The 26,167-nt window shown below is 35.9% G+C and overlaps 1 protein-coding gene across 1 annotated transcript; it reads left to right on the top strand.

Moving 5' to 3' along the window:
- Positions 1-7,100: 7,100 nt before the first annotated feature.
- Positions 7,101-8,549, top strand: LOC145661036 (glutamate receptor-like). The gene has a single exon (XM_081726472.1). It carries the CDS (start codon positions 7,101-7,103, stop codon positions 8,547-8,549), a length of 1,449 nt encoding a protein of 482 aa, XP_081582598.1.
- The last annotated feature ends 17,618 nt before the right edge of the window (positions 8,550-26,167 follow it).

A 26,167-nucleotide genomic window follows, 5' to 3' on the forward strand; every position in this document is an offset into this window, starting at 1 on the left:
AACGCAGTTTCTACACCAATGCCAAATTGTAACATTTCATTTTCCTCCATCTGTGCGTCTCTTTGTTACTGCCCTATCATGATACATTTTTCTATTACATACATATGTTAAACATAGCACACTCTCTCAAACAGATGATGTGTCAAAAATGATTCACATTCTCATTTGTGGGAATATTCAAGCCTAAGCTGAAGTGTAAAATCATAACCTTTTCCATTTAAAACAATATTGTGTGATATGCTTAGGCTTGAATACACGAATTCAAGATACTTTCCATGGTGACCACAATCCAAATCAATGCAGTTTTTGCAATAATACCAATTGTATGTAACATTTATTTTTCCTCCGTCCACGCATGCCCTTTATATTGTTCTGTCCCAATACTTTTCACTAACCCTGTATATAGATCCACATGTCTTCTCACAGTAAAATTAATCTAATCTTTTTCACAGAATATTTTTATACTATACTTTGATCCAGGGGTAAAAATGGAATTTTAGAACTAAGTGGAAAGTCAGCAATAGATAAAGTTGGATTGGGCTATGTCACGAGAAAACCAACTTCGAAATACGAGAGTGCAAGCAAACTTTCATGGAGAACGACTTAAGCGATAGCGATTGTTGCAGAACAATCAACAAGCAAACAAAACTAATATCACCATTCAATTTTGCTATTTGTTACTAATAACCACAGATATTTTTCCTTCTTTTCACAAACACTTCAACTTACTAAGGGGACACTATCCTCTTGTGCATGCCTCATCTCCACTCTTGCTTTGATCTCAAGCTTTTTACCCGTGGAACCTATTTACCGGGCCCTTTTGACCCGGGCCATTTCTGACTTGTGCCTTTTTGATGCGGGGCCCTTTCAACCAGGGCCGTTGACTCATGGTCGTTCTTATTCGTGCCCTTTGGTAGCGGGACCCCTTTTGACCCAGATCCGTTTGATGCAGTTCCCCTTCGACTCGGGCCCTTTTGACGCAGCGCCCTTATGACTCGGGCCCTTTCTTCGCGGAGTCATTTTACCTGGGCCCTTTCGACGCGGGGCTGGTTTGACTCGTGCCCTTTTGAAGCGGACCCTTTTGTCGTGGAACTCTTTGGACCCGGGTCCTTTTGATGAGGAGCGTTTTGATTTGGCCCTTTTGTTGCGGAGACCTTTTGATAAGGTCACTTTTGACGCGGGGCCGTTTGACACGGGCCTTTTTTAGTTGGTCCCCTCTTGACCGGGGCCCGTTTGACGCAATTCCCTTTTGACTAGGGTCCATTTGTCGCGGAACAATTTTGACCCGGGCCCTTTTGATGAGTCAAGCGGTGTAAAGTAAAACATTTTTAAAAAATTTATATTTGCATGAGATACCGTTATCACTGCAATCGACAACTGGTACTTCAGTACAAAGAGAACGTTACACAAACGTGCAGTCTTAAGATACTTTTTAACATGTATATGAATTGTCCAATTCAAAATTGATTATACTGAATCTAATTGTCTCTTTCTCAAACCAAAGGCCGTGGGGGTCTCTCATAATTTGTAAATGAGAGATACTGGCGACCATCATTTTTTGATTGTCGAGTGCATCTGATTTTGAAATTTTGCATCCTGGGTTAGTACATGTTTTTATATTTGATGAATAATATTTACTATGTTATTTCGTTGGTTGGATCAGGGCATAATGTCCCTTTCAACATCTATTCAATATGAGACATGCACCTCTGCTTAACATGGAATTAGAACCACATGAGCTCACCGGGAGTGGAACCCGGGTCTCCCGTCTTGAAGTTGTGTACACGCTTGATGACAAAGGAATACTGATATACAGATACGTATCAATTCAATGGAATACCTGAAAAAATGTAACTTACTAGATTACTATAGGGCTGCACTACTTTTCGCCCTTAGAACAGCTCTGATGTGACTTAATGGAGTCATAGATGAGGTGATTATCAAGAGTGGAATACTGCATCATTCTGCGTGTAGTTCTCTCTACGTCGGACGGTATTAGTCCATTATTCGGCGGGCCAGGGGTATTGTTCAATTTCATCTACATGTTCCTCAAATCACGACCCAACAGCTTCAGCTGTATGAATGGGCGCATTATCATCCTGGAATATGGCATAATTGACCGGAAACACCATCCCACGCATAGGATACAAACGGTCCCCCAAAATCGGATCATAATCACAGCAAGGGCGAGACCGGTAAGCGTCAACATAGAACCCCATAAAAGCCAAGATATTGCCTCCCACATGGTCACAAAGTGTCCATCATGATTCATGGTTGGGTGGAGACACTGCATATTATACGCTTCTCTGGTGTCTGACCACATAAACACGATCGTGATTTGAAATATAATGAACGAAGACTCATCCAACCATATCACACGTTTCCAGACATCAGCAGTCAATGCTGCATATTCGCGTCAACATAGAAGTGTGCTAAAGCTTTATGGTCCCTTATCAACAGTTTCAGTTGTGCAACAAACACATTATGTCCCTATCATGCAATTCGGGGCGGAATGATTTCGACATAGGCTGTGAGAACTGGTGCTCACAGCCTTGGGTCACTTTCATCACAGTCGAACGACAGTTCTAAGTGACAATCAGCTTTAATGTTCGGCAGTGCCTGTAACAGGGGGCTTCATTCCAACCTCTGTTCTTTTTTGCTAACGTGTTTTTGCCATGAGTTTTGTTGGCAGTAATAATCTTAGGCACTGATCCTCACAATACACTCAACATATATAGCACTTTCGTTACACCAACAATTTGGCCTCATTGGAAATAAGAGGCTAACTATTTTACACTATCACTGTCTGTTCAGATCGCTGCACACTGCTATTCTATTGCTCTTCATAAAAGTTTCCCCTAACACATCACCAGCATCTTGAAGCCTCTTCTATCAGTAAACAGAAAAAAGTCTTGCATTTATTTGTTGAAGTTTCAGTTCTTTTTCTAGCACTAAACTTATATCAGACGTGAACTGATAGTTCTTGAATCAGAACAACCAGAAATCTGACCAAGAAATCCTAGCGGTGCAACAAAAGTGCGTTCGCTACCTACTACTCCAGCTCGTGAGCTGAAGATCTTTTTCAATTTAATGTTGCATAATTATCCATCAAGGCTAAAAGAGACGGTGGATGATAGTGGAATGACAAAACGGGAGATTACCGAGAAAAGCCATAAGCATGATGTTTGTCCACTCCAAAGTCCATTTGGCTGGGCTGGATCGAGCCAAATACCCCATGCGCCACAGGTGAGAGATCTACTACTGAACCACTCATTCCCCGAAACAAGTTATTGTATATGATATTACAGATTCACATTTTAACATTACCGTCGCAAAGAAACTTTCACAAAATCAATTTAAACCAAAAATACCCACAAGGACTCATGTGGATTTTGTTTTTCAAAGCCTGATGAATACTATGTTTTTTTAAAAACAAAATTCGTTTCAAATTAATTAAGTAGTAGTTATATTTCTTCATTAAGTTGCTTGAACGAGTGGATTGTTTCCGTGAACTAGCTGGAAACATGCAAAGCCCGATCCCTAACAAATAACACGAAGACTTAGGACTCCTGTCAGAGAACATGTGTTATTTACACTAAATTTTGTTTAAAATACATAAGTTTATCTAACCTAATTTGTAAGCATTAGTTCTATCTGTACTTGTTTTTGCACACTTTTTTTAAATCAACTTTTTGCATTTCACGTAACCTCCATTAGTACCAAGCTAAAGCAACAATTCTCTCACTTCTTGACAGTACTGTCATATAACCATTATAGGTACCGGTATTATGTTCCATGTACTCTTTCAGTACTAGGTCATATTTGAAGATAAATAACGCTCAGAGAGAAACAGAACGTCTTCTGTCTTAGGGAATGACTTTTGGTTGCTGAAATTCTTCGGTTCCCCTTACCTTACAGGTATGACATATGCGTAAATTATATATAAGGAGTGTTCAAAAAGAAATGAGCTGAAGGCTGTAATGTTCACACCGGTGATAGAATGATATTATTATTATGCGTGTAACAAATAGGTGTTTCGACAAGAGAGCGGAAGTTCACAACCCGCGGCTAGAATCACGTGTACAAGCCACGCAGCGACGGAAATACGCTAGTTGACTCCCGGGGCAAGAACTCGCCTTAGATCCTCCCTGACCAATCAAACCAAACCACTGTCCCAAATATTTGCCCAATTTTGCGACTTTCCAATCTGGCGCCCGGGGCATATAAATAGTATATTACCTCTAATTTCCATATGCTAATTTGCAACACTCCAGCAGTACGATTGCTTCTAGACTAGGGATGGCCACAACCGGTTCCTGGCGGAACCGGTTTTCGGGTCTGAACAGATCTGGTTCCGGAACCGGTTTTTCGGTTCCAAGTCTGGAACCGGTTTTTCGGATCCAGGTCCGGAACCGGTTCTTTAAATCCAGGTAGGAACCGGTTCTGAAAATCAGATCTTCAAGAACCGGTTCCGTGGAACCGAAAATTTGTGACCATCCCTACGCTAAACCCGAGCTGCTGGCAGGCTGTGAACAGTGTGCTAGATGAAATGATGGAATCGACAGGCAGGCGCCTTTGTGATGGACAAACATCGTGTGCGTGGTTTCCTTGAAGTTCTCCCGTTTCCTCCCACTTTCTTCATTCCACCATTACATTCATTACTCATCATCACCGTCTCCTTTAGCCTAACCGGCATAACCGTGGGACGTAAAACTCAAAGATTTGATTTCATTCTTTGACAGGCAGGCGCCCAGGCGGCGGCCGCTTGTTATATTTGGCTAAATAAACTGGGTAACTGGCAAACTCATTGGCTAAATAGGCAAACTGGCCAACTCATTTGGCTAAACACCCACTGGTGGACCAACATTTTTTTGTGGGGGCACAAGCGGGTCTGGGCGGGGAGGGCACAAGCGCATGGTCCTCTTTGCAGTGTTTTGAAGGTGAACTCTGTGCCTCCTTTGGGGGTTTTACGGGTCTTTGGGGGCTTTCGGATCAAGGTCTGGAACAGGGTTTTCAGATCCAGATCTGAAACCCGTTCCCAAGATCCGGTTCTGGAACCGGGTTTTTGGATCCAGGTCTGGAACCGGTTTCTAAGATCCGGTTCTGGAACCGGGTTTTCGAATCCAGGTCTGGAACCGGTTCCTAAGATCCGGTTCTAGAACGGGGTTTTCGGATCCATGTCCGGAACCGGTTCTGAAAACCGGATCTCCGAGAACCGTTCTAAAAACCGGATCTCCGAGAACCGGTTCCTCGCGGAACCGGAACTTTGTGGATATCCCTATTCTGGACAATATGAGTCATTTTGCCCAGAAAATGCATTTGCAGCAATAATAATTGTGCTCCCAATTCAAACTTGCCGTTACAAAATGCAACTTCTCAAGGTACTAACAATACAGTTTAATCAAACGCAGGGTATATATGTAATTACTTTTTATATGTCTTCTTCACTGGTCAAATGGCTCACATGCACACCTTTAATGCACATGTTCCTCGGTTCGACTTGCGATAGAAGTACATTCAATGAGTTAAGTTGATTTTCTGCTTAACTCCCGTGCAGCAGCGAGGCTACATGAGACATTGACATATTGATTAACGTGGAATCCAAACCACATGAGCTCCCGCCTGAAATCGAATCCTAATCTTCCAGGAAGTACATTGAAATATAAACGCATTACGTTGGTTCAAATTCCACCTTAAATTGAAGGTCTGAATCTCATATAGTTTCAGTAATGGGTTTGTGTATAGCCCGCTCCCCCCAGTTCTTTGTCACCGGAACTGGTAGACTCACTACTACTACTACTATTATTATTATTATCACTACTACTACTATTACTACTACTACTACTACTACTACTGCCGGTAATAGTAGTACTACTTCTACTACTTCTATTGTACTTATATAGAGAACAGAACCCAACCAACCCCTGCGGAACTTCTAACCCGTTCCTACTACTAGTACTACTACTACTATTGCTATTAAATACTACTACTACTACTACTACTACTACTACTACTACCGCTACTACTACTACTACTACTATTACTACTACCGCTACTACTACTACTTATACTAAAGCTTCCTTATCACAAGAATTACATCTTACATCTTTATAACATGCGATTCCGATTCATTATGAACTAATATGAATCGTTAGAATCACTATGATTCGTTAAAAATCACTGGGGGGAGCAGGCTATACTCAATCCCAGTACTGAAAGGGACACTAAAGTATAATTCAACTAAACGAAGATTTTAGATTGGTTCACCTATTCTTAATCTGTACATGATGTGTAACAGGACTCATTTTGTAGTTCCACAGCTTTTTTTGGTTAAATTTACACTTATCTTTCACTCTGCTCTTATACAAACATGTTAAGTATTGCTAAATTTATGTATATATAACGAAAAAAGTTCAGTCAGCCATATATAGGCCTACGTGTATCTTTGCTACTCAATTACTTCGTTAAACACACAGAACCTAAATCCAACAAAATTTTAATTTTAGATAAAAGTTAGTAAAACTATTATTTGTGAATATTGATATTCGAACACTGAAACTTTTAACTATTTACCCTATAATGTTATAATGTAACAAACCTATTTTCTGGAAAATACTAAAACATGTAGCAGGACTTCTTTCCAATCGGTAATGACACAGCCGCAAGTCATCCATACTGCTTTAAAGAATGTCACATACACAATACAACAAGCAACATATTATAAAATAAGCGGATATTTAATTATAAATATGAAATCAATTGTAAACACATTGAAACAAGACGGCTCAAGAAATACAAATATAACTTCTCACCAAAAGTCGTATCTTGGAATCGGTTCTTATCAGAAAAAGATGGACACATTCTTAAACAAGTGAATATCAGCATGCGAGACGGAGCGACACTATCGACATCTATCTCTCGCAGTGAAAGTTATGAACTAAAACAGTGTACTTCCGGATTCCCTTTGACTGTCACAGGCCTGATCTTCAGTGCCTAAAAGATTTGTTGTTTTTGTTGGAAATGATATTTCGTTAAACGGAACAATTGCCAGTGTAAAACAAGCATTACCTTTGAATTTTGAAACAATCTATGTTATAATTATGACGTCGATAGTTAAGGATACCCAATTGTTCCATCAGATAATATCGGGCATTTGTTCTACATCAGAAATATATGAATTAATAGTTTATTATGAATATCTATGTAAATCGCTGACTGAAAACAAAAGAAGAAATGTGTGTTCAGTTGCTTCAAAATATAAACTATTATCTGATAACATTGTGGTAAGTATTCTTCAGCAATCTCAAGATGAATCTATCAAGCTTCCAGACACTTTCTCAGCCAATACGGATGGTACAAAAGTTAAAGTGGCAGCTGCAACTAATATGAAGCCTCTTCTTACTGTAGTTGGAAAAGAAAACACTACTACTTTCAAAACAAATGGAATACTCGGAAATATGTTTAGATGCCTACAAGAAAACCTGAATTTTACACCTATTTTAGTAGCAAAACAATCACTCCAAGATTGTGGGAAGAGACTTCCAAACGGTTCCTGGACAGATATGCTAGGTGAAACTGATACAAATCGGGCAGATATTGCTCTATGCCCCGTTATCGTCAATGCAGTACGATCTAAATATTTACTACTTACATATCCAGCATATTTTGACGAGAGTGTGCTGATAGTACATCGATCAGATCCACTACCTTATTGGATGCTGGTTTATTTGCCATTTTTACCTTCCACATGGCTATTGATATTCCTGACATTTGTTATAATGTCGATAACGATGTTTGTTATTCAACATAGAAAGAAAAACATTCCTAATTGCTTAAAGACATATCTAGATATGTTGGCGATTTTATTAAATATATCTATTCAGCAACCACAGTGGTCACTTACAAGATTTAGTTTCCAGCTTTGGGCAATATTCGCCTTAATCTTTAACAGTTTATATGGGGGATCTATTTTGTCTTTCGTCACATCTCCACGCAATTACCAACAAATCAACACGATAAAAGAAGTCGTGGAAGAGGGATTACCTGTAATTTCAACAGGACCACACTTCAGGATTCTTAAAGAGGCTACTAATCCACATTTAAGACAACTGTCTGAAAACTCCATTGAAGTTTCTAATTATAATGAAGGTTTGGCTGAATTTTTTCAGAATAGAAAATTGAGCATGCTTGCTTCTAAAAATTTTGTACTATATTTGATGAAATTGTATAGAGATGAAAACCAAGGTGATCAAATCCATCCAATTAGAGACAAAATTGGAAATATAATGGTATCGTTTTGTGTATCAAAACGTTTTCCATTTTTAAATAAGATAAATAACGTTCTCTATCGCATCAGAGATTTTGGACTGGTGAGTAAGTGGGTGAGAGACACAATCAGTGTTGATTTTACTTATCAAAATTCAGAAGTCAATGTAGTTCTGACGCTGCAACACACTCAGTCATGCTTTTATGTGCTTATACTTGGAAGTATAATATCATTCACAGTGTATGTTATTGAAATTATTCACAAAGGCAAGAAAAGGATATAAGGGTTCTGCTGTACCATGGACAAAATCTAATTTACTGTTTTCAGTTTTTATAATGCCCGAAATTCCATATTACAGATCAAGAAGGATTCTTATAAATGTTCCAATAAAAACAAAAGTTCATAAAATTCATATTTGATATTTTTCGTTGCCATTAGTGCCTGTAGCAAAAGATCAGCAGCAGTCAGTTTGCTCACTTTCTCTCAGGTTTTAATTGTGAAAATTTCTTCTTCTTAAGATATAGACCTACTATATAGGTCTACTGATGTCCAATATAAAGACCAAGAAATAACGGATATCAAGAACACATATCTTTTACCTAAAATTTCGTTATCTGCTCATAGAACTTTCTAACTGAAATGAGTTAAACTAGAATCTAGTTTACACTGGTATCTGAAGTACATTATTGTATAATTTAGTAAAAATATTAAATTTATCTCCGACGGTGCCAGAGAAACCAAATATCCCAAAGGAAACACATGTTGGTAATTAAAAATAGTTCATGCTTTTTAGTTACATATATTAAAAACAAGTTTTAGTAGTTTTATCAAACTGATTTATTAGAAATGATTATCTTAGAAATTATATTTATTAGAAATTATTATCTTCAAAATGTAAGTGTAATTTGATTCTTACAATAAATTGATGCTTTGAAATGAAACTAATTCTAGCTTTTCATGGGTAATAAGAAACAATACGAATATTTTCTACCTCAACCACCATAAATTAAATGAGAATTTGGAAATATAATTCTGGAATTTTGACACTCATGTCCACTTAAAAACCTTTAGACATGATAGATGACGTCCCTCGGCAAATACACTGTCCGAGGAAGAAGGAAGATAGAATGAAATTGAAAAGGAAGGAAGTAACCTCGCAATTGTATGTGTGGTACCATCCCTGCTTTTGTCTAGTATGGTTGAGAAAACTTCAGGAATATCTTGCTCAGTATGGCTCGCCTGAAAAGACTTTTTCAAGTGTTCGATCAAGTATCTCCAAAGGGAATCGCATCCGAAAAATAATAAAATGCAGTTTAAGGCAGTATTATTGACACAAGTGGAATACTAAAGAAATATATTAAAAAGCATGCAAGGCAGTAGGTAATAATCAAATAATGCAAATGAACATGATGAATAACTTTCTAATAATAATCAGTAAAATATATAAATTAAGATTCCGAACATTATTGCTTTATAGCATAATCAACCATAAAGATACTCCGTAAATGAATAAAATAGAAACTATTTTTAATATCACGTTGTCATTAACTCTATTATCTTGACGTTAAGTTCGTTACGAGAATGAAGAACAAACTTTTGTTTTGAAGGATGGGTAATCACAATCATGGACACATTGTTTCATTAATACTGTTACAGCTAAATTCTTATAGAGATAAGAAAATAAAACTGCTTGAAACCAAACTTTCTGTAAACAAGCATACCGATCTTTCCAAATAGAACAAGAGACCCAATATTTTTTAACATTATCTTAAATTCCGGTGTCTCCTATCTCATCTAGTGGCTAGTACGAGCGCATATTTAGTGCACATGGTCATAGGTTCGATTTCCGATAGGAGACCATTTTACACAGTACCGTAGTTGTTCGTCCACCTTAACTTCTAGCTCCATGACTCATATAGTCTCAGTGTTTAAGATGGACGCTAAACTTCCACAAGCATAGAAATGTGAAATCCATTGTTATTGACTGTTGCTTATAGTCAACAATTATTGTGAGATTTTTGTCATGTTGTCCTTTATGTTAAAAGATTAGCGCATTATCACTTTGAGTCTAGGATTATTGTGCAGAATTAATAATAATAAGAAGAAAAAGAAGAAGAAGAAAAGAAGAAGAAATACTAACAAAAATAAATTTATTGGTTAAAAATCTAAACAAAACTGTAAGTTTAGTACACAGGCGTATACAAATGTATGTAGATAACCTATCTCTACACATAAGCTTCTTCAGCCTTAGTGAATAATACAGATTCCGCTTCCAACATATTACAGAAACTAACTTTTAGATGCAAGTGCGACAATTTATTAATTTGCAATGCCAGCTCTTGAAAACCTAATGCCTTGTAAATTACGTCTTGGCTCAGCAGGACTAGTTTCCGGGAATAGAACTGGACCTCTTGAAGTTGGAGAGTTCGAAGGTGTTACAGCTCGAGTACCGGAGGAAGTCCTACTAGCTTCAAGTAATCTAGAATTCAAAGCATTGTTTGAGTACGAAGATTCTGCTGCTTCTATTCCTGGTCCATAATCAACAGTATTACCAATTCTTAATCCTAAGTTATTAGGTAAGTAATTTTCATTATTGTTAGTAGATTCAGGCTCTCTAACTGCATAGTCTATACCAGACGAAGATACGCCAATAGATGAAAGAGTTGAATATCTTGAACCACTTAATTGAAGAATCGAATTACTCTTATCAACAGAAATTCCAGTGCTTGGAGAAAGATCAGATCCTGGGACAGTAGAAGAAATAACGTTTCCTCTTATATATCCATGCCCAGCGTTACGGATTCCACTCGACTGAGATAACGCGTTACTTGCGAACGAGATGGAACCTGCTAGAATTGGTACAGAAGATGCAATGGGAGATATTGCGGAGTATAATGTTCCTTGATAGGGAATAGTATTGACGCTTTCAAGAGGGGATCCATAAGTTCTGGAAGAGAAAGAAGTGCCCGTAGGATGAGACGAAGCAGAGAATGTGTTGACAGGAAATACAAAACCTCCACGTTTTTCTCTGACTTCGGAAGCAACAGAGATTATCAGGATTCCAAGAAGAATGTACAACTGCTAAGAAAAATAAGGATAGAATTACCATACTAGAGTACACATTATGATAACATGAAGTTCTTAACTTATATAGTTATTAGTATAAATAAAATGCTAGATAATTCTCAAATCTAACTTTCTATAAAAATAAAGAAATCTCAAACGCAAGTATATTTCTTACACAATTCTTGAAAGTGAAAGAGTAGCATGCTTCAAAAGAATAGAAAAAAAAACTTTTCTTACTTGAATCAGGCGAATATATTTGCCCGTATAATTATAATTTTGAGAGGTATTGCTATACAAACATAACCTGTGTATTTCGAGAAACAATAATCCACACGTCTTTCAATACATATTATCTAAATGTGTATAATCTAGTACTGAAGTACTCATCACTAAGGCTACTGAACATGTTTTAATTATAGTTGGTGCAAGCAATTTAATTGCAGAACTCAACAAAAAATGTAATACTTTTCACAAATAAAACAATGCTGATATGTATATACTGAGTATCGTTTCCTTCTATTATTCTGATTTACAATTCATTATCCAATATTCTTCAGTGATATAGAATAAATCTTGTTGTTCTACTTTGTCCCACCTTGATTATGTTCTTAGCATTTTTCTACTGTCAGCAAAGAGTTCTTTCGGGTTAAATATTGATGGTGCTAAATTCCTTAACAAACTTACAATTCAGCCTTCTCAAACATGACATATGGTTCCAGATCTGTAGCTTCTTCAGAAGATTATGAATGAAAAAATTATATCTAAACTATTAGTTTTAGTTCTCAATTTCAGGGTTCCCCCTCTCCTCTCACAGAGATATGGCTCCTTAAATCTCCCGAAAGCGGAACTAATTTTTGGAAAATATCTCAGGAACGGTAAGTCATATAGAGATGATATTGATCAATACCTAAGACGACGATAAACATTTTGGTACTCATCTTCACTACTGCCCACTGGCCAACTGGCCAAATGCCAAACCAGTGGCCAGTTGGACATTGGTAACCGGTTATTATTTGCCAAAAAATAGTTCAGAACATTGACAAAATATTCTCCATCCTCTTAACCATTGATCAACATCAATATCATCACTCTATAATTTATGGTTTCCGAGATATGGCTCCTTAAATACCTGTAAATCGGCCATTTTTGGCCAATATCTCGGGAACGGTAAGTGGCGCAAAAAATTTAATTATGTTCTCATATAGTTTTTGATGCTTTATCGAATGCAGGGTTCAAACTTTAAAAAAATCACAAATAACAGGCAGACATAGAGGATTTAGTAACAGAGAATTGATTAATGTCTCTGTTAAGAAGATAGCATTTCCTTATTGTTTTCTTGTAATTTTATATTCATTGTTATGATGCTCCTTATATACTGTATTTTATGCTACATTGTGCCAGTGAAAAGTTTACTTTGATCTGTATCTGAATCATTGGTAAATAAAATAAGTGATTCTTGCTGAACAGTTTGTGTTAATCCTACAAAACTAAAAGGTAAGAGGTACCGAATAGAATAGAATATATTAAAATTGAAAACAACTAATCAAGGGTATACACACAGAATTATTGGATAACTAAAAATGAAGTTTTCATCTCTTAGAATCAGTTACAAACATCTTGCTTACAATCATGAAGGACTTTTATAGAAGCGTTTGTGACAATAATATATTCTCAAAAATTTATTTAAATATACACTGAAATAATGCTACGAAAACGTTATCGCTCTGGTGAACGTGTAGGGAACTGTATTGAAATTGATCAGGTACAAAATCCTGAAGTTACTAATAAGAGAACATGTTGAACGCAAACATGTACCCTTACCTCCGCTTGTAAATCTATTGAAATTGAAACCTTATAACAGTCAAATCATAAGTTGACATAAACATGTAAAACTGTTACGTACATGAATATGTTACACATCCTTGTAAACCAGTTACAAATGAGTCTCTATAAATCATTGCATCAATTTGTAATATCATGTCCCAAGTGCCGACATAGAATAACGTGATCACGTAGTAACGTTTCACATCATTCAAGGATTACTTACTCAGATAATTTGATCAATAGCACCCAATATTGTATAACACTATTTATTGAACCTAATGCCATGTAGTTAATAGGTACTAAAGAAATTAACCAAATTTAATAACTATTAATTATAAATTGGCACATCTAATGACTCTAATTTTGTAATATTCATGAACAATAAGAAGAACTCAGATAATTCAAAAGTATGCAAAAACATATAAAACTAATTATTAATTAAATGTACTTACACACTTCATATTGGGTTTTATATTTGTCCTTAAACAGAGCAAAGATCAACAATAAATGTATAAGTTGAAAAAGTATAAATGATTTTTATACGATATGTTGGATGTTTTGTAGATACTTTCCAATTCACCTACAGAATAATGTAGACTTTTTATGTGTTTCGGAAAATTAAAGTATTTTAATACATAGCATTCTTCTATAAGCAGAGGATGTAAAGAAACATTTTCTGTAATGTATACCAATTAATGCTCACTTCCCCTGTTGAGGCGCGGTATAATCGTTAGTGCGTGAATTAAACATTTTAGAAAGGATTTTGTTTATTTTGGTGCAGGACAAACGGAAATGTTTGATCGTTTATTTTGTAATTATTTACATTACTTCGAGTTAGAATATTTGCTAGAAATAGTACCATATATATTTACAGGTGAAAGGCGAATAACAATATTATATTTAAAATAATTGCAAAAATATTCAATAATATTTTTATGCAACTGCGTGAGAATTTTATTTATGGCTTTCTGTGAAATACTGCGTAGAGTGAGATAAGAATAGTACACTTTTGAACATGGTGCACACTAATTTGATATAATCACTCAAGATGCTGAAATAAAAAACAAAAAATTAATTGCTATACCTTTTTCACTTTTCACTTTTCTTTGAGTAGAAAATGAAACCAAACAAGAATCGTTGAAAATTAATAAGAAGAATTTATTAAAACCAGGGAATGAAAATTGTCAGATTACTATTTTAGAACTATACTTATATAATCAAGGTTCTACCTATCAACGGGGCAGCGGTGGCTCAGTGGTAGAGAATTCACAACTGGTGCATGGGAGTCCCCGGTTCGATCTCAGCTCGCGCCAAGTGAACTTTGTGGTAGGCAAACACCATGTCCATGAGTTTCCTTAGAGTTCTCCCATTTCCTGTCACTTCCTTCATTCCATCACTTCATTCGTTTCTCATCATCACGGTCTCCTTTAACCTAGTCGGGTTTACCGTGCGACATCAAACTCAAAGATTTCATTTCTTTTCATTTTTTACTTATCAACTGGGTTCCCAGGACCAAAGTCAAAAACACTGCTTGAAACGCTAACTATTAAATTCAACTAACAATTAAATATCAACATATTATGCTAAGGAAACTATTTCTTGATTTCGTCGGGACTAATGAAAATAGTGCGTATTTAACTTCCAGAAGAATTCTTGAGGAGCACAAGTGTCCAGGTCATAAAAAAATGAATATTTCATTTAAGTCATTTAGGTCTTTCTCCCTGGTAGTCCTACCTACAATAAAGATGAGACAAGAAATTATGTTTTCTCTTCTCATCTGGTAAATTTTGTAGAAGACTTGTCTTGTCTCGATTCTCGAAAAGCTGTTCTCATCTCAACTTGAATTTTTTCTCATTTTATAAATTTCTGCACAAATTTTAAACTTTGTTTTTTTGTTAATTTTATTTACAAGCTATCCGAGTCCTTCTGCCTCATAAGTGGTTCACGAAGAGTCTTATATAACATTTAAACCACATCCGTTATTATTGGAGTATGTTGTATGCTGACCTATGTATCTTTAAACATTGGTAAATTCTTTTATTTATGATTACTTAATCATTTTATCAATTTATAGTTTTTATTATTAACTACCTAACGCGTAAATATTTTTTGCGATCTAAGATTGACCCACAAGAGTGAAATTCATCATTTTGGGTTAAGAAAAAAATTACTTCTCGTCTTATAGCCAACACTACTATTCAAGTTTTTTTCTGTTCCCACGTCTTATATATTCTACAAATTATATATGCTAATATTCGTGAGCAGAGGATGAAATAAGACAGATAAACACTAAACTAAGTTTTGTTTAGTGAGCAGGATATAAATTTATAACGAAAAACCATAATTTTCGATGTGATTGCTTATAACTAAACGCGATTGAACATAGGTGAGTTTATCGCGCAGATCTGCACAATCAGAAACACCTTAATTCTGACCCCGAGCATCCTGACATGTTTTTTGCCTCAGTAATGCTCTATTTTCTTGTTGGTAATGTTTCAATGTAAAATGACTTTTTGCTTGCAATTGAAACTTCTTAATAAATGATTAAATACCAGTGGGGCTGATACCTGTATACATTTGGAGGCACTTTCAGTTGAGTTGCTTTCCAGTTTCAGCAGCGAGTCTATATAAGACGGTGAAGGCTCTTTGAATTATGCGTGTTTCACTGTCAGATATCATCCACATGGGCATGATACGAATTTTAATCCAAATACGGAGGAGATCCAGAAAGCTTTGAGGTATCGGTTACAATCAGCGTAGGCTTACATGGAGTGTATCTTTCCAATATTTCAGTCTGCTAACGAATAGTAGGGAAAAATATGTCTGTTGGTGGTTAGCGAATAACTATTTTTTTATGAACTTGTATGAGAACTAATTTTAAAAACACATTAAAATTGGTTCAACTATATCACTAATACAGCTGAACTAGTTACTAATTGGCATAAGCAACAATGTCTTGCTGTCACTGTAAAGAAAATCTAGTGTGTTAACTGAAAAATTTTCTATCAAGAATTACAATTATTTTTCTGAATAATCACTGTTTTCTCGCAATTTCAAGAAATATAAACATTGAAACCAGCCGGGACTGTGAGAGAAAGTTCAGATCCGTTTGGTTTATGTGTGTGTGTAATTTCTGCTTTACTAATATCTTCTTTCCAGGTTGCCAAAACTCTATCCTTCCACAAATGACAGAATAGGAGGATTTAATTTTATAATGACTGTCCTAATCAGGAACTCAATGCCGATAATCATCTTCATAGCTTGAAACACAAGCCATGTACAGGAGTACTCCGTCATTTTTTTAACTAAGAACTATAGGGAATTATGAGAACATATTAGATTGGTGCAAATGAAATGACAACATTGACGACTAGTAGGAAACTTACCATGCAGCAACACAAACTGGAATGGAATAAGGTCACGCGTCTAAAATCCTAAAATCACAAACATTGTACAGGACCGGGGAACAGGCAGGAATACTCAAACACTCGTAAGGCAATGCACTGTTGAACATGGTCGTATGAAAGTGCACCATGGAGGAACACAACTGTGACTTACTTTTCTTTAGAATTCAAACTGGGACACACCAAGACGCAAGAAACATTAACAATGGATTTAGACAAGAAATGATTGAACACACTATTCGACGTTAGTTTATAAAATTTTGTTCCAGTTGCAATGCATTGCAATATGACCCTCATGAGTATTAATCAATATCATGTTCAAGTGAGCTCCCCGGAACACCGTGGAAGCGAACCCTAGGAAATTTTCTTGTGAATGAACACGAGTTATGAGTACGCCATTTTATTCTTGGGTGGAATCCGATTTCCCCCTTTCCCATTCAAGTGATAAGAGGGAAAATTGGATTCATTGGTGCTATATGAGGCGACAAGAATCGCTGTCTGGAGGTGTGCAGTTCTCTCATTGTAATGAACAACCATGCAAATTTCCTGCATCGGACTGTCACTTCAGAAGTAAAATGACTCTGCTATGCCAATCGTGAGCAGTCAGGACATTGGTTGGATAGTGATAAATGTCCAGGATGGTTTCATAAAACCGCGAAAATATTGTTTCTTATACGATGAGCAATGGGAAGAGTGATCCATGCCAAGCAAAGAACCTGGCAGGCTCTCCATGAGTTGCAATGTGAATCCCTTCTCACATACCATATTTCCACCGATATCTCCCCTTCAAATTATCGCGCCTTCTGGTATCTCGATCATCTCTTGCGAGGGAAGATCTTCCCTGATTATCGGACGGTGTATTGTGTGGTAGATTCCATCATCACAGACTCTAGATTTATTTGGCACAAATTCAATAGTAGCCTGAGTAATGGGAAAAGTGTGGTTGGAGACTGCCATTGTTTTAGTTAATTAGATTTTCTTTTACTTTTACTTTTATCTTTTGGAAGTGACGCTTCTGAGGTGGGCAATTCATTCACATCAATCTATTAATAATGCCTCTTATATATCGAATAAGGAACCGTAGAAGGTAATCATATAATTATAAAGGTAATTATAAAGAAAGTTCTGTCGCTTTTTCATTCCCAAAATTCAATCATCGATGTGTCACCTAAGACTACCTGGAAGATCAAAGGTAATCTCCATCAGCATCGATACCTTTCCGCGAACGTTCTGGATGGCCACGGATTCCATCGCCGTAGAATTTAGTAGGCAGTGAAGCGAAGAAGGTTACATGTGCATTTTGCACCTCTACTAGAGATTTGAACCGGCGTCCTCTAAGGTGATTGTCTAAGGAATAGAACAGATGATAATCGGATGGTGCAATGTCCGGGGAGTATGGCGGATGCAACAGTGTTTCCCATCAAAGGCGTAGAATCGTGTCCCGGGTCATTCTAGCCACGTTGAACTGTAACAGGAAGACCCCTTTGCGGTTGAGAAGTGCTGGGTCCAGAGTTTTGATTTTTTTTTTAACACAGCTCAATTGCTGATAGTACACATTTGCATTGACACTGTGAACAATGGTAGCAGTTCCTGATGCACGATGCCGCTAGCAGTCCACCAAACACGCAGGAGACCTTCTTCTGGTGCAGTTCTGGTTCGGTCTTTTTTGAAACCGGTTCGTGGGATGCAAACTAATGATTACGGTGCCGTGGAGCTTCGTAAAGGATCCACTTCTCATCAGATGTCAACATTCTGTCCAGAAATGTCAGACGAGAGCAAAGAAACAGAAGTGTCTGCTCGCGTTGCCTTCTGGCCGGGAGTCAAATCATGTGGAACCTATCGACCCAACTTGTGGTGCTTCTCAAGTTGATGGAGGTGCTGCCGAATGGTTTTTCCACTCACGCTGAATTGTAGTCCCAGTTTTTAGCATGTTTGGCCACTGTTTGCCTCAATTGCTGCCTGAAGAACATTTTGCACATTTGTTGGTCTTCCAGCAAGTGGCGAGTCTTCGAGTGTTTCGTCTCTTAAGCTTGCCAAATCATTGGTATACTGTTCGCATAATCACGACACCCTCACCAAAGGCCTGGCATATCTCCCGCTCCGCGGCAAGGGTGTTTGATCCTAGTTTTAACTCGTACAACATACACGCCCTTATGACTCTCTGTGGAGGTCTCATGTTCACTCTGTCCTTATGCAAGTTCACGGTGTAACTGAACTGTCACAACCAGAAAGCATGTTGGATACACCCACAACAACAACTGACCCTCGCCTTATCTACATTGCATTCAACTCACGGGGTGAGGTTCAATTGAACAGAGACCTCCACAAAAAGCGACAGAACTTTCTTGGTTACCTTTATACTAACATATATTCGCATATGGAGAGATCTAATGCTAGAACATTTGCGACCATTTTCAAAACTATAGCATAAGTCACCTCAGAATGTGGTCACTCTTTCGTAAATTTCAGATAAGTATACTCTGAACTGTATAAATTATAGGAACAAAAACGCCACATACCTTCACATATGCCCCATTACATCCTGCATATACGTAACACTCAGATCGTTTCCAGTACGATGACGTTCACGGTGCCTAAGTAGGCACATATAATATTTTGACTCTCAAGCACCAATAATAACTTCTTGCAATATGCCATTACAAGTAAAAATGAAATGAAATCTTTAAGTTTAACGTCCCACGCTTATGCCGGTTAGGCTAAGGGAGACGGGCATAATGCGAAATGAGTGAAATGGTGGAATGAAGAAAGTGGGAGTAAACGGGAGTACCCCGAGAAAACCCACGAACACGGTGTTTGTCCACCACAAAGTCCACACAGCGCGAGCTGGGATCAAACCAGGGACCCCAAGCACCGAAGGTGAACGCTCTACCACTAAGCTACCGCGCACCCGCCATATTCGTAGCCTGCTATGAGTGTGGTAAAGTCGCAATCGAAACTTATCGCCATGGTACTCGTTTCTATGGTTCAGTCACGACATTTTGATGTTAATGCAAGACAATCGGCCAAGCACATCTGGTGACAGACCCCTGGATCACTGACTGCTGAAGTTCATATGGTGAAGCAGTGTTACCACAGTCCTACCTGTAAAGTGGGCTGAAAAATAGTACCAAATTGAAACAATAAGTGTTGAATTCATTATTTTATGCTAGTGTAATGCATAGCTTTATAACACGAAACTAAAAGAGATAAAGTTCTAGAACATTCCGTCCCCCCTCTTCCAAGAGTCCAAATCAAGAAAGTGTTTGTTGTAAATATTACTTTTTAGAAACATCCAAATAGCAGCACCCCGAAACTTTTCTTTTACTGGCATCACTAGTAAACGACTTAGCCCGGTAAGCCGGCAACTACGTCAAAGTGTTTTTTTCGTGCTGTTATCGTTTTAGTGTAGAATCTTTGCAACGACACATAAATTATAGAATTACGTGAGCACATGGTCTTCTACAGAATATTCAACACTTGATTCAACGTGTGTGTGCTTTTTGTTAAGATTTCAAGCTAAGATTTCCAGCACGTTGCTTCTATCTCGTCTACTTCATGAGCGGTGTGGCTGCGACCATCTAGCGTCATTTGTTTCCCAGTATTTTCATAGCGTTATGCGGTGCAACGTCACAGAACGAATATTCAGCAGCATTTTTAAGAGTCCAACACACAGTATGAGTAACGTGAGATGTAGGGAAAATCTTATTGAAACTTTAGAAAATGTGACAAGTACTTGTTAAATGGTGCTGAATTTGGTGGTACTATTTTTTTCACAAACTGGGCTGAAAATGCCAGTGTGGTACCAACAGGCCGATCAATGACAAAAAGGGCTGAATTTGATACAATTGTACCAAGTATGGCAACACTGTTGTGAAGTAAAGGGGCAGCTGCATAGTCCCTTTACTAACTATCTGGATGGAACCCTCATTCAGTTTGGTAGTCTTCTGGGCTGAAGTTTTCTGGTACAACAAATAGTATAATGAAAACATTAATGTCTTGTTCTCTTATTATTATTTTCAAACAAAACTTCCTGGAAAACTTCATTTGAAACTCAAAAGACTAAATTTATAATAGAGTTTTCCAAGAATTGTCACTTTTTCAACCGTATTTGTAATATTTATTCAGTTATACGTTGTATAAAATATGCATGAAAATTAACTATTTATATGGAATATATTTAACAAAATACTATTGCCTAACTTTCAATTCACAACATATGAGCTTCTCTCTAGATTATGGCACTACGATGGACTTCAAACCCATACGAACTCCATATTGAAACTCGAAGTCTATAATTGCAGGCAGTAATAGAGTGATAACGTGAGAGGCGCAACCTGTTTACCGGAAGCTGAATTTCTAGAATTATCAACATGTAGGAAGAAACAGTGGCGTATTTAGGGGGGCTGGATTCCTGGTTTGTTGAAATATGATGCCACCTTGGCACTGCAAGCTTTCCACTGATACCTGTATTTATGCTATCTGTCAAACAAAAATAAAAGTAACACCTTGGAGGAATAATGCTTTAAAGAAAGTAATCCTCTAGGCCAATTTCTTTGAATTAATGTATAGTATAACCTAGTTTACTTCTGTAAACAAGAAAACAAAGAAAACGGCGTAGGTTCTAATGAATCTTGTCCATTTCCATTTTAAGTTTAAAGTTAATAAGTGGTAATAAGAAACAATGATCAACCTATATAACTTAAAATAATAATACATGCATAGTAATTTACGTAAATTGGATACTTAATCTAAGGCCGCCATTTCAGCAGCTGTTAGGAAATATGTTCCTGCAAATTCTTAAACCAATTTATACTTAAAATAAAAATATTTATTATTGTTTACCAACGACAGATCTGACTTAGTATAAACCTGTCAAATTTGAATTCAGAAAATATGCTCCACGTTCGTCTTTGTACACTTGAGAATCCTTTTGCTGTTACCGGCTTTCTAGGTAAAATTAATTTCTTATAATTGAAAATACATTGCAGAATCCATATGAAATAATCCCAAAATGCAACGAAATTGTTTAGACAAATACAGAAATAAAAATTTTTAACATCTGAGTTAATCTTTTTTCGCTATATATATAGTCAATTATATAAATTTGAAGTCATTACATTGGAAAAACGAAATTACACTTTTATTCCCCAAGACTCTTTCATTCTGCCAAAATATTATTAGATATGTACATTATATTAATAATAAAAATAGTACAATGTTCGGAAATACGGTCGTTTTACTCTATGCAAGAAGGGATTAAAATGAAACTAGCAACAAATCATGTTCTTTGATTCTCCATAAAATACATTATTAAAATCTCCACAAAAAAAATTATCTACTTTTACCTTAATTTTGAAGAATCTTTCAACAAAAATAATGTTTTAGCTTCCGGTACTTTCCAAACGTCACTGATCAACCAGCAAATGAAAGAAGTTGTGTTACTAAAAAGAAATAATAACCTATCTGCAGACAAGAATTTAGAGACATTTTGCACTTATGTTTCTCCAATTGTTTTATTGAATGGACCGCAGTTTGATTTCAATATTTCCTCTTGGGCCAATCTAATTAAACATCAGGTGTATGATGTACCTTACTTCTGTTAACAGCAATAAAATTCACACGCCTGTTTCGTTACATTAAATCATATGGGAATATAAACATATACACATTATGAATATAATCCGCCTATTTTTGATAATCATCGATGTTTCTGAGTGAATAATTTTGAAAATATTGATAACAATTAAGGAAAACAAATATTTACAACGCGACAAGGCTGAAAAAATTTAAACTCATAGAATTTACAAAAAACTCCCTAAATATACGAGTTCCAATGAGTAATAAACTTGCTCATTAATATCACTACGCCCATATATAAGCTACTTAAATAATGGCATGACTAATTAACGTAAACAAAATCTTTGGAAAATTAAATAAATATTTTTAAATACAGAATTAGCAACCAAATATGATAATATTATTTTTAAAAAATAATATATATATATATATATATATATATATATATATATATATATATATATATATATATTATTTTTATAAAAATATATAAAAATTATTATTATTAAAAATATTAAATATATTATAAAAATAATACATATAAAAATAACAATATATATATTGAGGATTTATTTTAAACACATCACCAATATATTTTACATTAACCCTCTGTGGTCACTCTGGGGTCTGACAGACCACAGATAAATTAATTTTTGATCTGATGTTTTTCTGTTGTTTTTGAAAACTTTTCCATCCATGTAAATTCAGTTGGTAACACTGCCTTTTGTTATGGCTGGTAAACTGCGTCAATTGCGAGCTGTGTGCTATACAAGATGGTTGTGAAGTGTGTTTAGGGTCCAACAGACCCCAGTGTGATCGGCACGTAAGCGTTTGTTTCTTTTGTTTGCTTTCTAATTCCACATATTTTCCTTTATTTCTGACATTTCTATTCATGACATATGGCTCAGAGTAAATTAAAAGATGATGAAATACTTGAACTTTTGCTTGCCAATAATGATGGTGACAGTGGTATAGAAGATTTTAGTATTTTCTTAAAGTACAATTACCAAAGCGTTAACCTTTTCAGGACCAACAGCTCAAGTGCTGAGCCAGTAGTTTAAACCTCCGTAGTTCGGCTCCTAATTAACGTAGAGGCATGATTTAGGTGTCTATCTCTTCAGGAGGGATAACGCGTTCCAACGGTGTGCATTTCATCCACATCTAGGGTATCGCAAAGGAAAAGTAGGGGGAAAATTAGATGTTTTAGTTCTTCTCTCCCTCAGCATTTAGGGGAGAAACTCTCTCCCCAAAGGAGCTACAAGCATAAAAAGTGGCATCAACAAACATAAATGAACATACTAACTAGTGATATCGGTACTCTACATATGGCCATTGGGCTTGAAAGGGATGAATCAGAGGGATATTGAATTTGCCCTTTTTCAGTGTTTATTTTTTTACATCTGAAAATTGTGGCATTCTACCAACACAGTTATTTGCCGTAGGCCAGAAAAATAATGACATGTACGCGAGACATTCGGAACAATCATATAAAAAATGAAAGAGGAAGATACAATAGCAAGGGAGAAAAAAAATGGAACGTCCCTAATTGGCACAGAGATATGAACGATACCTCGTTAAAAAGCTTATGGGACACAAATTCTAACGAGGTAACTTTTGTGCCACCCGTGCCCAATCCGTAAAAGAAGAAGAAAGTAAAATGTTATGAAAAATACACTTTTCGAAGTTAGTAGGGCTCTGGCAACACTGTTATTTGTCACATGCACGGGGGCACAAGAGTTACCTCGATGAAATCTGTGTTCCATGAGCTTTCCAATCAGGTATGATTTATATCTCTGTTACAATTAAGGGAGTACCTAGGGCAACCAACTTCAGGGTAGACCAAAATATTTCATAAAATATATACAGGATGATTCTCTTAGGAAACACATTCGGAATTTTTTCTCACTTGGTATTGAATTTTTTACCTGTTTGTACCCAATGTCTGGCACATGTGGATTTTTTCCCTCCGTAAGACAAGTAACAGTGTTGCCAGCCTTTCACAAATTTCCAAAAACAAACAAATACTCGTTTTTAAAAATATTCTTCTTCTTCTTCTAAGGGTTTGGCACGGGTGGCACAAATGTTAGCTGATTGAAGTCTGTGTTACATAAGCTTTACAGCGATGTATATTTCATATCTCTATGACAATTAGAAGAGGTACTAGAGCCGCCAACGTAAAGGTCTATGATTTTTTTGAAATCCCTGTCGGTCCTGAAAAGGTTAATTTTACCGTTCTTCGCAAGATAGTGTATGGGAGTTTCTTCTTTCATATTTTGTATAACATGTGTTTGTGATGTTGGTATATAGTATGCATATATTTTATTACAAATGATCCCTAACGTGTTGAGAGTTTTAGCTTTTTTTTTTTTTTTGATAAAGTGAAAAAAACTTATTTTTCCTTCTGACTGTTAATGAAAACTGTAATAAAAGTAACCAAATCGCTTATAAGTGCAAATGTATTGCTTATGGTAAATAGAACGTATCACAGAACAGTAAAAACAAAAAAAATATTGCAAAAATATATTTCAAAAATTAAATAAGATAAAAAAAGTGGTGGGGTCCTGTTTACCCCAGTGTGACCTCCGTGTCACAAAAAGATAAGTGTGACCACGGAGGGTTAAAATAACATTCAATTCTTTGACCAACCGCTCTGGAACACCACCTATTTTGAAGTTTATGTGGGAAAAGTAGTTTGTTTGTTTGTGTCACTGAAAGTATCTTTCCAGACATATAATTGCATTGGCTATATTTTATGAAATATAAACAACAGCTACTTTAAGCTTAATCCATCTTCTTTCAGATGGCTATTATTTAAATTATTGTTCTCTAAGATTATAATACTCTGTGAAAGTTACACTTACAGTAAGATCGATTCCTGGTTTTAAAGCGAAACATCCCTGTGTTTATCAAACCTATATCAGAACATTAAACACTGCATAGTAGAAGATAGTAAAAGAACTAAAATGCAGAATATGTATATTTGTATAAATTAATATTCATTTATGCTAATTGATGAAAAATGCATTGGATAACAAAGCAAAATTCTTCCTCCAAAGCATTCTGATTTCTTTTTTTTTTTAAAAAAAAAAAGCATATAACGGTCTTCTGCATTACAGCAAAAGAATAATGGAAATTAGGGTAGCGGAAATTAAGTTGGTTCTAAAAGAAAAAAATAAGTCCTTGACTGTGCGTATATATAAAGGCGAAGTGCACGTTTAGAAAGCAGACTCCTACATTTCTTTCCTTGCAGAACATTCGAGAGAAGGAATCATGAGATTTGTAAGTATTTGTATCAAAGGTATTATCCATTCCCATAGTAATATTTACGTTGTATTGTCTATTTATATAAAAATGAATGTGAGTTCATGTATTACACTGAAGATTTTCGGCATGGATAGGAAAGTTAGCGCAAAACGCTGATGTCTATAAAAGTAATAGAAAATGGAAAATATTAGATCATATCCACAGTTTTCGAGGTTTCTGATATTTATAATGATATTCTCGATGTCATTTAAGTGTAAGTTAAGCCATGTCAGCATGGGGGATGAGAAGAGGTAAGGTGAATAGGTAGGAGAGGGATCACATTCTGAATTTTTGTCATTATACTTTCGAAATTCATATCGAAAGGGAGGAAAGGGTTCAAAAACTCTACACAAATCTATTCTGGCCTTACAAAGAGTGGCCTTTTAGCTAGTCCTTAATAAGTGATAACGCAGAACATGTAATTCTCTACAAATACAACATGCAACTTTTCATATTATATTATGTGTGCATTATTTGTTAAAGAAGTAAATAGAAAAAGGCAGTTAATAGGTAAAAGTGACTATTTCGTTCATAACGAGCATATTAATATATTCAGAAACTATACTCAATATAAATTCTTCTATTCCATCTTGTGAAATTGTTGAAAATAATTAACATATATAATCAGGTAATCCTTTTCTAATGAAATCTACAATATTTTGTCAAATATATATATATATATATATATATATATATATATATATATATATATATATATATATATATA

This window comes from Thermobia domestica, chromosome 9 (assembly GCF_964235325.1).
Source record: "Thermobia domestica chromosome 9, izTheDome1.hap1.1, whole genome shotgun sequence".
Classification (NCBI taxonomy): Eukaryota; Metazoa; Arthropoda; class Insecta; order Zygentoma; family Lepismatidae; genus Thermobia; species Thermobia domestica.